The sequence below is a fragment of the Papio anubis genome, chromosome 8 (genome assembly GCF_008728515.1).
Source record: "Papio anubis isolate 15944 chromosome 8, Panubis1.0, whole genome shotgun sequence".
NCBI classification, from domain to species: domain Eukaryota; kingdom Metazoa; phylum Chordata; class Mammalia; order Primates; family Cercopithecidae; genus Papio; species Papio anubis.
Genome location: NC_044983.1, coordinates 8,143,385 through 8,158,766, shown reverse-complemented (window position 1 = coordinate 8,158,766; position 15,382 = coordinate 8,143,385). Strand labels below are relative to the sequence as shown.

The 15,382-nt window shown below is 42.3% G+C and overlaps 1 protein-coding gene and 1 long non-coding RNA gene across 4 annotated transcripts in view; one reads left to right on the top strand and one right to left on the bottom strand.

Annotated features, from left to right (window-relative positions):
- Positions 1 to 7,365, bottom strand: part of PINX1 (PIN2 (TERF1) interacting telomerase inhibitor 1) — a 75,243-nt gene extending 67,878 nt beyond the window's left edge. For 2 of the 3 annotated variants that reach the window (XM_009212510.3, XM_017961758.2), the window contains exons 1-3: positions 7,198 to 7,365; positions 2,151 to 2,260; positions 600 to 692 (exon numbers count right to left, since the gene is read on the bottom strand). In XM_009212510.3, coding sequence (XP_009210774.2) covers positions 600 to 692; positions 2,151 to 2,260; positions 7,198 to 7,216 — 222 coding nt within the window. In that variant the 5' untranslated portion in view covers positions 7,217 to 7,365. Of the gene's footprint in view, positions 1 to 599; positions 693 to 2,150; positions 2,261 to 6,481; positions 7,109 to 7,197 lie in introns of those variants that run through there. The other variant, XM_017961757.3, reaches the window with a different exon arrangement.
- Positions 7,366 to 7,548: 183 nt separating this feature from the next.
- On the top strand, positions 7,549 to 13,480 carry LOC103886612. Its single transcript, XR_650368.3, has 3 exons — positions 7,549 to 7,707; positions 8,225 to 8,301; positions 13,192 to 13,480. It is a non-coding gene; the product is annotated as an uncharacterized LOC103886612 (long non-coding RNA).
- The last annotated feature ends 1,902 nt before the right edge of the window (positions 13,481 to 15,382 follow it).

Sequence of the window (15,382 nt, the reverse complement as noted above, 5' to 3'; positions counted from 1 at the left end):
TTATGAGAGAATGAAGATCTCCCAAACCAGTGGGAAGCAGGGTTTCAATGTGGGCATCTGCCTTACTCACATTCTTATGCATTTTTAAGAATATTTAAGGTAAAGCAGTATGGAATAGGTTTACTGGGCAATGCTTCTTCTAAGAAAATAAGTATATCTGTGTCATCTATCCCTCAACAACTACATTTGAAATCAATCTTATATAAACTCTTTCTTTAGTGGCTAAAAATTTTAGCTCCGCCAATCCACTACTCAGAGATACTGAACTAACCAAAGTAATTCAATTTACCTAAAGTAATTCTCCAGATTTCCTACCAGATTCTGTTGGCTGCAAAAACTGAGGAAGAAAACTTCCAGTTTAGATACTTTGCAAAAGGGAACAATGATACTAAAAATGAAAAGCACGGTAGGCCACGGACTTCGAATTACAGTGCCACGCATTCAAAGTGTCAGTGTTCAAGAGGAAATGTGAATAAAATGAAATGCTGCACCAACAGTCAGAAACAGATGAATCAATCAACTGACTGGACTAAAATTTTTACATTTACAAGACTAAAGTCAATTATGCAAAGACACCCAGGAGGCACACTGCTGCTCACTTCATTATTGATGGTAGCTCCGAGTCCCAGGTGGTTATTTTTCACTTGAACTTTAATATGATCTGTAGCTCCTTGCTCCTGAGCCCCTAAACCCTGTGGAGATTAAACACAAAGAGAGTTAGAACATGCCTCTCACTGATACTCAGAAGCAGAGCACTGCTACAAAACTCACAGATGCCCATGGCAGGTGTTCTGAGTGGATGATTCTCTCCATTAAATACTTTCACAAAACAACACGGGGCAGGACTCTAAGTCCTCTGTATCAATCAGCACTCATCTGTAAGATTTTCCAGGTAAGGGAAGATCAAGTGCAAAGACCCTGGGTGGGAAAAACTCAGTGTACTGGGAAACCTCACAGGCACCCGGGTGGCTTCCGCAAATGAAGGAATGAAGGAAATAGGATGACGGAGGGGCTAGATCTCACATAACCTATGGGAGGAATTTGGATTTTATTTTAAACACAATGGAAAACCACTGGTCTTTTAAGAATGACATGATCTAATTTCCATATTTTAAAAGATCATTCTGGCTGCTGTATAGCAAATGGGCCAGAAGAGAAAAAGGAGGGAGGAAGGGAGGCAGTTGAGAGTCTAAGGAGTCAATGAGTGCAACTGATGACAGTGGCTGAAGCAGAGCACTGCCCTGCATGGAGAAGAATGATGACTGGGGGTGCAGGAGGTGAGAGGGTGGAGGAACCAAGCATGACTCTCAGGTTTCTGGCTTGTGTAAGTGGCAGATGGTAACACATATGAAAAATGGGGAAAACTTGGGAAAAATATATTTGGGGGAATCAAGAGTTTTATAATAGAAATGATACCCTTGAGATGCTTACTCAAGTGGAAATATCAAGTAGGCTATTGAATTTACAAATCTAGAGCTCAGAGGACAGAACTGGACTAGATACAGAAAAATGACAGTTCCCAGACTTTAGCTAATCCAAAGTGTTGCAAAAGAACGAATGAGATCACCGGAGCAGAGTGCAAAAAAGGGCCTGAGGTTGAGCCTCAAGGAGCTCTAATAATCAAAAGTCTGCAGAAAGAACAGACAGCAATGAATTTAGGAGTGACAAGTGAGGTTAAAAGGAAGAACAGAAGAGACAATAGTACTGTGGAGGCCAAGACAGAAGTATTTCAAGGAGAGTAGTCAATTACATCCAGCACCACTGAGGAGTGAAATAATATGAGAATAAAACAAGGCCCCACTGGATTGGCACTTAAAGATCACTAACAACCTCAACAAGAACCATTCAAGTGTAGAGATATCAGCAGAAGCTCTACTGGAGTCACGAACAAATGGAAAGGGAAAAAAGCGTGTAGCCCTAGTTGCACAATCTACAAAAGACGCTAAGCATGGCAGCTTAAATGATAGACAGTTGACACTTATGTTCAATCCTAACTTATCATCATAAGGTCACAACAATTTTTGATTTTGGATCAAAATCACTTACTGATCCAAAGCATAAGTTTCTTCCAGTCTCCCAAGAAGGAAGTTTTCCCCTAATTTCTAATCTCTTTTCCTAGCCCAGATTTTTTCTGCTTTTCTCCAAAATACCTTTCCTTTAGACCACCCCATCTTCTCTAGCATCCTCTGGCCAAACTTGGAATCGTCATTACTCCAGGCAGTGTTCTGAGGATCCACAGCCCACTTCTGCTTCCGCCGACCTAGAAATGAAAAAGCATCTCATCAGCAATGCACTACCTTTCAGACCTGGAAAATACCACACAAACATACACATGCATAACTTTGTGTATTTTATGTATGTTTGTAAAATATGACATACATTACAATACAGAAATTAATTCAACCCTCAATAGAATGTTAACAGACTGGATCATTTATCCTGGTTTCCCTAATAAATGTACATTCTAGACATATAAGTTGACCTCTTAAGATTAAAATGGAAATATTCCCTCATAATGTGGCAAAGCAAATACTCAATACACTGGAGCTGCGCCTTCCATACTCCACCATCAGTACAACTGAAAGCCCCTGTGGACACCAGCGTCCTCATCACCATCAGCAGTGGTAGTGGCAGCAGTTACAGCTTCCACTGCCATGCGTTACTACATACAAAATAATATGCAATACCAAGGATGCACTTAAAATAATAAATGCCAATTGTTCAACCTGAGACTTGCTCCAAATGCTGTACATAATAAAGATTCACAGTAACCCAACAAGGGTGGATAGTACCATCATCACTGGCAGATATGAAAATCTGAGGCTTAGAGAAACAAATTTGCCCAACATCCCCAAGCAAAACCCAGACCCTTTAAACCAACCTTGGTCCTACTGACTTCAAAGCTTATGTTCTTAATCCACAACATAGAATAGTCATTACACTCTTGGGGAGAGTCAACTGTACCCTCCACACATATGACCTACAGAAAATAACAACTCTATCCCTCTCACAGAGATGCCCTGAAGCCCTCTGACTCCCCTTTGAACTCCTAGAATAACTTACCTGTTTCTTAACATCTACTGTATTAGAGCTATTTACATCCACCTTTCGGGTTTCCCATTAGACCATCATGTCCTTAGGGCTCATATTCATGTCTTTTTTCTGAGGCTTCATTGCAAGAAATAAAAAAATCACTGTGCCCACAGCAGGCACTCAATAAATATGTGAATGGAATAAATGAATAAAAATGAAGAATGGAAAGAGGGAAGAAAGGAGGAAAGAAGAGGGAGAGGGAAAAAGGAAGGAAGGAGTATAACTGAATTAAGGGAACTGCTTTGAATCTCATCAAAGCAACTTTTTTTAATGCATATAAACTACTGATCATCATGAACTCAAGTTTATCACTGTAGTTTTAAGGAAAATTATGGCAAAAATAAAGAACTCCAAAGGCTCAAAGAACAAGAATATGAAACCCAAAAGTAGACTGTGGCCAAATGAGAAATTTGGAAGTGTCATTACCATTTATCTGCCACATCAATATAAGCACATTGTCTCACCATCAACACAACCCCTCCTACCTTGGCCATCTCATCACATAATTAAAAAATAACACGACCCCCTGGCAAAGGGGCTCACTGTGCCACACATAAAATCAATAGAGGCCCATAACTATGCACCCTCCAGCAAAAATAGGAAACCCTTTACAAATACACAGGTAGAAAAAAGGCCACCTAACAAAGCAAAACAAGCTGGGTTCGAATTTGTAGTGTTTTGCAGAAAAAAAAAAGGTGACCCAAAAATGTTCCATCTAAGTTACCACTTCACTTATCTTGGCAAATACTCAGCATAACACTGCCACTGCTAAGGAACAACACACCAGAGAGAAGCCTGTTAGCCAGTATTCCATATGCAAGCTGGCATCAGGGTGTCAGAGTTCATGTGTCTATGCAGTGCTTGCCAGGGTTCTTTGACTAGGGTTTGTATGAAGGAGACAGTTTTGAGAATAAGCTCACACTCTGCAATAAGAACTGCACACACTTCATGTTACATACTTATATAAAACAAACGATAATGCCTACACGAGAGATTAGCTATTCGAGGTCAGTTCCTCTCCCCCGGGGAAATGGCAGTTTGCTTCAATCAATGGGATCACACCAGTGTTTCCAAACAAGGATGCTAAAAGGGAAGGGGGGCAGTTTCCCATTGAAAATGAGTAACACTAGGTTAAACAAAATACTGAAGAATCTCCTGGAAACTTTACTATGCAAATGTGCAGATCCTCTTAGGGGAGGCCAGAGCAGGCCTGCCATGCTTCCCAGACTTACTTGACCAGAACCCTGCTTCCCTGGAACACTTCCCGGCTCTAATGCCACGCAAGTTTCCAGGTGTGGAAAATCATGGTAAGGAAAAGACTGCCTCCGAGCTCTTTCAATTGGCTCACCTTTTACATGTCCTTTGTAATTCTCATGCCACAGTCTGTTCTGTGCTCAGATCTCAGCTTTGTTCACTAACACAGCAGGCCTGACTGCTATCCTTTGAAAGGCCTGTTTATAACAGGGAACCCAAGCGTTCCTACCATTCGCAGAACTGATAAGAGTGGCTCATTGTTCCTGTTTACACAAATGATATGGTTTATGCTGAATGCCTGCTTTCCTTCTAGAAGCCTGGAATTTTGGTGCCTGCCAGGTAGAGTGTCTATGTGACCAGCCCCCAGGAAATCCCTGGCACTGAGTCTCTCACTAGCTTCCCTGGTGGGCAACATTCCACATTTGCTGTCAGAACTCACTACTGGAGGAATTAAGCGTGTCATGTGTGACTCCCTGTGGGGGGGGCTCTGGAAGCTTGATGCCTGCCTTACTCTGGACTTTGTCCCATGCATCTTTTCCTTCTGCCGGCTTTGTTCTGCATCCTTTTGCTATAATAATCTTAGCAGTGAGTGCAACTACATGCTGAGTCCTGTGCCTGAATCCCCCAGCACATCGCTGAATCTCGGGATGATCTTGAGGACCCTTGACACGATCTGGAAGAGCAGTGTTTACAGCATGGCGCTGGACTTCAGGTAGAATGCCCTGAACCTGCAGAATCACTATTTGGGATGTATTTAACCATCCTCTAGCAGCTACTCCTATGTGGAGATCTAACTGTAAATGGATCTGTCGGGATACTTTTGGGCAAATCCAATAAAAACCATCCACACAACAGCTCAATGCCACATGACTTATGCTAGGATCCCATTTACTCTAAAGGGCGTGTTGACTCCCAAGAGCTAGGAGCAGAAGTTTTAAACAATCTCTCAAAATTCAGAGGTTGATCAGAAGGAGCGAATTATTACACTAAATTTGGCCTGAGGAGGCCTCCGTACTTGAGTCCTTACGTAAGGAACTACAACGTTCGTTAGAACTGAAGCGAAGCGAAAGCCTATCGTAGGAGTACACTCTTGTAACATATAACTGAGTCTCAATCCTTTACAGCAGCTGAGCATCAATCACAGGCAGCCAGCTGATTCAAATAAGGCAAATCAGAGCGGTAACCCTAACCAAGTTGTCTCTGTACCTCACTTACGTTTACTGTCCATAAATACTGCCTGACAGCATAGGCTTGGAGTTCTTATAACCTGTTCTAGTTCTGAAGGTTGCCTAGTTCTTGAATCATTCTTTGCTCAATCAAACTGTTTAATTTGTCTAAGGTTTTTCTTCTTAACAACACCAATCCTAAATATCTAATTACAGAAGATGCTATACCCATTTGGCAAATTATGGAAAAAAAAAACACAAAATGTTACATATTATAATGACAAGGATTTGACAATTTGGAATAACGTTGGGAAAGGAAAACTGAAAACACTCTCTTGAAATCATGCAATCTGAATTACGGATGTCTACAAATAGCATTTTACACCTCTATACTTCAGATTTTTCCAACTATGTTCATGTTCACCATCTCATTGATTTAAGGCCACCTGGAGATAAAGATAGTAAGAGAAGATTTTAGTGGCCTCATAAACACCGATCAAAGGAACAGACATAAATGAATAGCAGAATTAGGGCCAAAGTCGCCAAGTGCATGCTGAATTGAGCAAACATCAAATACGAAAACCAGAAGAGATCTGAGCTATCTAGGCTCTAACCCTGACTCCTCATTTTTTACTGGTGAAAAAATAGAACCCACGGGTTCAGTCTAAAATATACTCATTTCTATGGGTCTCCGCTGGTCTTACTGGCAAGAATATAAAGATACAGAGATAACTGGATCAATTTTGCCATTTTCTAGCTCAGTGACTAGGGGCAAATTATTTTCCTTCGAACGTCAATTTTTGCCCCTGTAAAACCGGGATGGTGACTGACCCATTTTGTTTTGTGCTCCTAGTCCTCCATCCTCTTAGAAAAGAGTGCTAACAGCATTTATTTCACAAAATCGCTGTGCTGGTCTGGTTGATCTGTTAAATAAGCTGTTTCTGTTCATTGCTCACTATACAACTCACAAGAAGGACCCGCTTTTCAGGATCAAAGCACGACTGCCATCTGGTGGCAAGCGACCTTAGCTGCAGGCACAATTCAGAAGTTCAGCAGCCTCTCCAGAGACAGGGGTTTCACCGGCTCCACAAAGTGAAGATAAATGTCAAAGGTAAACAGGCAGGACCGGGCGCTGTGGCCAACAAGATCAAAAACGCCGATCTCATTTAGAATTACGCATTAGCCCTGCACTCCCCCGCTAAGTGGCTGACGTCCCATATTTGAGACTTCTAACTCCTTTGCTTTTCTTTTTCTGGGTCCAAGACATCTTGGACAATGTGATTACAGTTTGAAGTGATCCTTCTGCTCAACCTTCTCTTTTTAACCTGAGGAAGCTGAGGTCCGGGGGCAGTGAAGCAACCAGTCCGGGTCCCCACAAAGGGCGGCGGCGGGGCCCGTCGCGGGACCCGGTGTTCTGACCCACTTCGCGCGCGCCCCAGGGTGACTGTGAGGAAGGCGTCTCCGGGAGACACTCGCGGACTTTCTCACTAGCAGACCCGCGGCCAACTTTCGGGGAGCTCTGCGGCGAGCAGGACAAGCAGAGCCAGGCTCGGCTCCCCGGTCCCCCGACCCCATGCGCCAGGCGCGCCTGGAACCCGCGCTCCCAGTCACTCGGGACTGCCGTGCGGGTCACCCAGCATCTTCACCGACGCGCCCAGGTCGGGCCTCTGCTTCTGACACTCACGCTCAGCCAGCATAGACATGTCGGAGAGCCTGTGATACCGCGGCCTCTGGACCTGGGTGACTGCGGCCACTGGGCGGGAAGGAGACTCCACGAGAATCAGGACCAGCGTAACTCCCTCGCAGGCTGACTGCTGCAGACGGGGCGCGTGCTGGTGACGTCAGTGGCGCGCGACTCGCTCCTCGAGCACGCGGCGGTGAGAGGGCGGAGCAGGGCGGGGCAACCTGGGGCGGTTACTGGACGACCAGAGGCTGAGGGGGCGGTGGCCGCCCGGCGGGAGGTGGAGAAAGGAGTACGTATTCGCTCATTGGCTGGAGCGAGTGTGCGTACTAAGTGATTGGATGTGAGTAAAGCCCGCCTGGGCGTGTCTGCCGCGGAGTACGCGCTCACGTGGGTTACCTGTAGGGTCTCCATCAGGAAACCGTAGGTGCCGGCAAGGAGGGTAGTGGAAAGACGTGACCTGCCCTCAAGCAGCTCAGCCTCACGGGGAAAAGAAATGTGTAAAGAGCTGAAGTTAGGGTCATCAATGTTGTATGGACAAGGAGTTTGAATAACTTGGCTGGAGGGGAGGACTTTGTACTGTATTGTCCCATCTCTTCTTCATACCGTACCTCTGCTTTCTGAGATAAACAGATGGATGATAGATGGATAGATGGATGGATAGATGGGTGGATGGATGGATAGATAGATAGATAGATAGATAGATAGATAGATAGATAGATAGATAATTAGGTACTAGATAGATAGATAGATAGATAGATATTAGATACCAGAAGATAGGTCTGCTGTCTATCGGTTTTTGTGTGGGACCCGATGGATGGATGGAGGGATGGAGGGAGGGAGGGAGGGAGGGATGGATGGATATGATAGATAGATATTAGATACCAGAAGATAGATCTGCTATCTATTTATCGGTTTTTGTGTGGGACCCAAACTTAAACAGGTAACTAGTTCTGGGGAAAATGTTATCTCTTTAAATAATGGGATGCCTTCAACAAGGCAAAGATTTTCTTTATTTTCTCCACCACAGTGCACACACTGGAACGTTGCCTTTATCATATCCATTTCTGTATTCGTACCAGCACCTCGCAAAATAATGTGACTATGGTAAGGCTCCATAGATGTTTGCAACATTTAATTAAAGTGTCCCTGTCTCCAGGGGAGTTCTAATAAGATCCTAGCGATAACACTTTTAAGTATGGTAAACACATGTTTTTGGATGAGTGACTCTCCAGTAAACTTCAGGTGACAGTGCACACAGAAGCCTTTCCTACATAAAAGGAAGGTAAAAAGAGACAACTCAGATGCCAAGAAAAGCAATTGAAGGACTAGATTCTTGTTTACAATGAAATTCTCCCTTTAACTAGGAATCTGTACGAAAAAGGTAAACTCTAGTTTCATAAAAGTTAGAAGAAACACAAAAGGATGCTTATAGCTATCAGTGAATACTCGGGGGGTGAGGGGAGGCAAGTGAATGGAATCTTCCCAGCCAAGGCAGGGAAGCTGTGACATTGTGACATAGGGAACAAGGTAAAAAGTAGAGCGTTGGACTCAGATAGGCAGGATCACAAAAATCTCAGGATAATTAGCAGATATATTTGATTATGCCAGAGAGAGTGGAAGGTAGATATATAGAATGAAGGACACTGAATTGGTTGGGAAATCAGTGTATTTCAAGCACCTCCTGTGTTGGTGTATTATTTCAGAAAGGTGATTTTGTCTCTAAGATGGTCAGGAAGATTGAGGCAGACATTTATGGCCTGTTGCCATGGTTCAGGTGGTAAATGGTTGAGTTATCATTGGATCTTGTGTTACAATGAGGTGTCTCCTGGAAATGCTCAGAGGCCACAGAGGAATATAGTAGGAGGGACTCTGCCTTTTGGTGAATGCAGGATGGTTTCCAAATTTTGTTTCAACCCCAGCATTCTGTATGGCTATGAAATATTAATGGAGATCATCTACTGAAAAAGAATATTATTAAGTTTGGGATTTTTAAAAAATTACAGAATCTTGTTTGTATTTTAAATCTTCTGGCTACACTAGCAGAACTAAGTACTTGGGAGAGACTAGGTTTGGCCACCCCCCAAAACCTAATATATTTACTGTCTGATCCTTTAAGAAAACTTTTGCGGGCCCCTGAATTAATTTCAAAAACATGATGCTCAGTGAAAGAAGTACATGGTATATGATTCCATTTATATGAAATTCTAGAATAGGCAACACTAATCAGCATGTAGGACAGATTTGAGTGATCCAGGCCAGAAGCCATTCTGTACAACAGAAAAAGCCAGAAGATGTACGAAGAGAAGAAGACTGAGATAATGAGGGGTAGGTCTCCCAAAGGCAGGGCATCAGAGGGAACACTTACTCACTAACAGCTTCTGCTGAGGCGCAGGAGAGGCCCTGGGGCCCCAGCGAACTTGCCTTCAGAGCCTGGCTGCACTCTTGGTCCTTCACTCCCTGTGAGGTCCAATTATTTGTCTTTTTTCCTCCCTTGGTTCATTTAGCTGAGAATCATATTTCCTTTTCATACTTCTAATATACTTCCCATTACATAAGGTAAGCCAAGTGAGTGTTGGTTCTTACAAGCAGAAAAGCGAAATACACATAAGAAAGTGCTTAAGATACATAAAGAGGAAAAAAATCTCTAGGACACCAAGTTGTACCAATGGTTTGATCATTCATAGTTCATTTAATATCAGTAATTAAAAAATACATATTAAAGTCTAAAAGGTAATACTCTAATTCTTAACTGAAAACCATTTCTAGTTGGTAAGGTTATGGGTTATTGTTTGATCTTCCTAATGCTTTTTTTTTTTTTTTTTTTGGTACATTTTTCTTCTGGAAGTGATTCACATTTTCCTGCATCTTTCACACTGGTAACCTTTTTATTTTACATCTGACATTGTGAGTGTTACTTTATTGGGGGCTGAAGGCTTTTGTATTCCTTTAAATATTTTGTTCTGGGATACATTCCCCTTGGGGAAAATGTGGCCTTTGCAAGCCTTTTGTGTAAGCTTTGCTAGATGGGCCCACAATAGTCTTTAAGTTTAGTTATAATCTGGTCCCACTATTAAAGCAGCACCCTATCGAAGATTCTGCTTGATGCTCCATGTGTTTAGAAATTATTTCCACTGGGGACACACAAATTGCTTTTGGCTCTGTGCGAGCTCTGGGGATTGTTCTGCCTGCTTGTCTCTGGTGGTTCTTTCCCACTAGTTTCCTCCAGTGCAAGTGCTGCTAAATCTTCATTTGAAGACTTGAGGAGACCCTTCTGCAAATATCTGGAGTTTCCCTTGGTATAGTTCTCTTCTCTCTGACACTCAGCCCCAAGAATCCTAGATTTCTTGATATTTGTCCCCTAGCTCAGTGAAGCCTCCAGGTTCTGTCTGAGTTCCTTCTCCCGGTGCTGCAGCCTGTAAACTCTTCAGGCCAGAAATGAGGGCTATCAAAGGGCTCACCTCCTTTATTACCAAATTGTTAGAATTGCAGTTCTTCACTGCCTTTTGCTCAATGTCTCAAAACCATTGTTTTGTCTATTTTTCCCAGCTTTGTAGTGAAGATGAAAGGGTAAATCCAGTTTCTTTACTCCATCATGGCCAGAAGCAGAAATTCCTAATACTCTTTGACTATTTCAAAAGATCTACAATTTGTATACTAGCTGTGAGTACTTACAAAAGTCAAGTATTCAAAAAGTGGAATCATTCTATCTGTAACTGGCAAATTAGAACTGTAAAGGTTTTAAGTCAACAAACCAAATTTTGCCTTTGAATTGAAACCACCTTTGCAAAAATTGTAACAGTGAGAAGATTATGACAATGAAAGAGACCTGACCTAACCAACTCCATCTTGCCTTTAATCTCCAGGCTGCCCTTGTTCGTTCCTGGGGGTAGGCTGAACTAACTTTGGGAGGAATTTAGTTTATAGTTTAATTTTAAAACATGGATGCTAACAGCCCCTCCCTGAAACAGCCCCACCATGGCTCAAGTGTAATGCAGCCAGAGGCCACAAGACTACTAACGTCCCTATTTGCTCCTATAGATAACATTACTATTATAAAACCTAAGGTTGGTATTTTATAATAGACCAAAACATTCTGCATTCTGATGGATCCACCAGAGCCACCCAGGCCAGTAAAATGGCTCATCTGGTCTTGTGGCTCCCCACCCAAGAAGTGGCTCATGCAAGAGGAGAGCTTCGACTACCTATGATTTCATCCCCAACCCAACCTATCAGCACTCCCCATTCCCCAGCCCCCTGCCTGCCAAACTATTTTATAAAAATTTCAGTATCTGAATTTTTGGGACAGCTTATTTGAGTAATAATAAAACTCCAGTCTCCCATTTAGCTGGCTCTGTATGTATTAAACCTTCTATTGCAATTCCCCTGTCTTGATAAACCAGGTCTACCTGGGTAGCCTGCAAGAGAAACCCATCAGGCAGTTACAGAATCAATGTTTTTTGGTTTTTTGTTTTTTTTTTTTTTCAGTGATGACAAATAAACCTGAAATGACATAATGCAGAAAAATAAAATATCATGTGCTCTGAACGACTGCTGCTGAAAAAAAAAAAAAAAAAAAAAAACTAAACATTTGACAGAACATCTTGAATTTTAGTAGATTGGTGTATATTGTAGATGTTGGGGGTGGCAGGGTAAAGGAAGAGGAGAGCATTTTTTTCATGTATTCAAAGCTAATTTTGCCACTGGTATTTGCTGTAGGTCTCTCCTGCACCCTTCCCCTGCCAACATTTTGGGTTATTTCTCTAATTTGCCTAAAGAGAACTGATGCAGCCTATGGCATCTTTTTGTGTGTGAGCATCCCAAAAAACTGTCGCCATGACCTTGGCTCTTGACCAGTTCACTTTTTCTTTGACTGGACCATTTCCATGTCTTGGTAGCCATTGCTTTGATTGTGCTTTGTCTTCAGGATTGTACTGGTAAAGCTGTGGTTTATCTCCTGTTTCAGTTCTTCAAAGAAGTGCTTCAGGATCTTGATTCTACTTATTTATAATTTCCACTGAAAGCTCTGCTCTTGTCTGCAGCTGATCTGGGTATAATAGTTCTGGCACCCATTGAATGGAAAGATTGCTCAACTCTAATTTTTTGGTCAGAGTTGTATACACTGAACCAATTGCGATGTCTATGGTTTAGCTATTGTTTCTCCTGTAAATAATTAGCCCTCTTCAATTAGTGCATGAACGAGCTTACTTTTTTCCTTGCAAATTAATGTGGATGGTCTACCATTGCAGGTGTAATTTTTAACATCGTCTTGTTCCTTCTTAAAGTAAGTTATCCACTTGTAAACTGCTTATTTCTTTGGGACATTGTCCCCTTAAACTTTTTATAAAGTATCAGTGATTTCACCATTCCACCCAAGCTTCACCACAAATTTGGTGTTTGTTCTTGCTTCAATTTTAGCAGAATTCAGGTTGCTGTGAAAGGGGCTCTTTCAAACTGATGTCTTAGTGCCTCAAACTAGATCATGTTCAAACATGTTATAACAAGTAATTACAAGTATATTTTGGTGCAAAAAATTTGAAATCCATGCCTAATATGACTTTTCCACAAACTTTTGGAAGACCTCTCCTATGCTTATGCATACGCTCCCCAAATGTATCAATCCAGTTGCTATTGCCCAAAGAACAGAAGGCTCATCACTCCATGGAGGGTTTTTCCTGCAGCCCCTGAGACTTCTCACTTTCTCTGACAGTCCTATTGTCATGTCATAAAAGGCCTGCCCACTTAGTCCAACACACTAGAAATGGATGATTGATAACAAGTTTATTTACCCATCTCCTGGGGGCAAAGTCTCAGATTTTGTGAGGTTGTTTGCCCCTGCAGTCTGCTTTAAACTCAACTTTCTGTTGCTTGTGTCTCTGGGTCAGAAGAATTTGTCAGTGATAGTGTTTTTGATAAAGTCTTATGCCCAGTTAATACCAACTCAGGGCTCTCATCCCCTAGGGCTCCTGTAATCATTTTTCTTGTCTTCTCTTGCAGTTTCTATATATTATAGAAGTTCAAAGAAGACAGACTCTAGCCAAGAGCAGTGTGAAGAAAAGAAGGCTCTATATTGATCGCAGTCCAGGGATGCCTTCTGGCTTCCTGGCAGCAATTCCGGCCTGAGATTCCTTGTCTGTCATACTTCCTGTCAATGTTGTATGATATCAAGCTGTAGCCATCACAAAAGGACTGCGAACACCTGTAAATCCCAACCATCAAAAATCACACTGAGGAATCCAAATTAGCATTATTACGTCAAAAGAAAAATCTGATTTCCCCACTGTCTTATAACTGCTTTCTTTATTGCCCTAAACTAGCCTTCCCTAACCTTTGAGTGAGTTAGTGACACTTTAGTTTCTTATATTCTAAAATGTTTTCAAGGACAGCTGATGGCAGAGGAGAGGGCAGTGAGGATAGGCAGGGAGACAGATAGCTGCACAAGGAAGGTATAGGGTCGAGGTGGGAGTCAACATGATGAAAGGAGAGAGGGATGGTGACTGATTTAATCACCCATTTGAGAGGATCTCCAGACTTGGACTGCTGGCTAAGGACCCCTATCCTAAGTGAGAAAGCATCATAGCAGGCAGGAGCTCTACCCTGGTGGTTAGAGGTGGACATTCTGGAGTCATCTAAGGAGGCTTCCCGAGCCTCACTGTTGGCTCTCCCTGACCCCTTCTAAAGCTTTCTTTCTAGCTTCTGCTGCCCTCCAGGTAAGCACTCCACAGCCTGTAGAGCTCTGTGAGTATAGTCTGTCCTTCCCATAGTGATTTGCCTTGGTGCAGTAATTAACAGAATGAGCTCCAAAGTTAAGGGTTCAAATCTGGCTCTGACACTTGCAATTATGTCCCCTCTCTGATTCCTCATCTGCTAATCCATGGGGTTGCTGTGCGCACATGGAATGCCTCATGATACTGCAAGGGGCCACTGCCAGGTGCCCTGAGAATTACAAGCAGCTCTTGGTGCCTAATCTGCTCCATCTCTTATTCTTCATATTCTTTGTATGTCTTCCTCTGCCACTTACCAGCTGTTGACCTTGGGCAGATTACTAAATTTCCTATGCTTTTCCCCATTTATGTAAGAATAGCAATGGTACCTACCTCAAAGGTACTATAGATGCTATAGATGGAACATTGGTTTCCTCCTTAAAATTTACATGTTGAAATCTTAACCCCTAATGTGAGAGTATTTGCAGGTGGGACCTTGAGAGGTGATTAGTTCATGAGGGTGGAGCCCATGTGAATGGGATTAATGCCTTATAAAAGAGAGCCTAGGGAGTCTTGTCCCTTCCACCCTCACCAGATACCAGTTCTGGTGAAGTGGTCCCGTCACCAGACACCAATGCTGCCAGCACTTTGATCTTGGACTTCCCAGCCTCTAGAACTGTGAGAAATAAATTTCTGTTGTTTATAAGACTGTGTTACCCACTCTGTGGTATTTTGTTATAGCATCCTGAATTGACAAAGACAATACATGCATTGCTATTCAATGAAGTGATATATACCACTCAGGACAGCAGCTGGCACAGAGAAGGAACTCAGTACATGATGTGCCTGTTTTGAGTGCACACAGTTTTGCTTTGTTTTTAACTATACACCAAGGCCACTGTCTTGATCTGTCCACAACTGATGCCCATGTAGGTAATAGATGAGAGACTCCTGGGTGGTTGGGGGTGGTTTCTTTGGACATAGAACCCTTCAGAATCATGACCTGTTACATCATTAGCTGGGGGGTATTGCTGATTGAGGCGGATGATAAACAGGAGGCCATGACCACAGAGTACAAATACTTGCATCAGGCACTACTTTAAGGAAATCTCTATAAGTCTTAGAACACTTTTATTTATACAGTGTTAATTTACACACAGTCACTTTAAAAAACTTTGTTGCAAGAGAGATTAAGTCAAAACCATTTGCAAAACTGTAGCACCCCATTTTTTAAAATCCCACTTTTAAATAGAAAAAAGTATATATAATAGTCTATATATGCATACATATATGGTTTAGTATATGCATGGAAAAACTGGGGGAAACCCTATTCCAAATTGTTAATACTGATGTTTTCAGCAGAGGAGGGGAAGACATTACAGAAGACGTTTATTTTCTACAGTATGCATTTCTATATTGTTGCAACTTTTAAATAGTAAAAATCCCATGTTACTTCTTTATTATATCAGAATAGTTTAAATTCT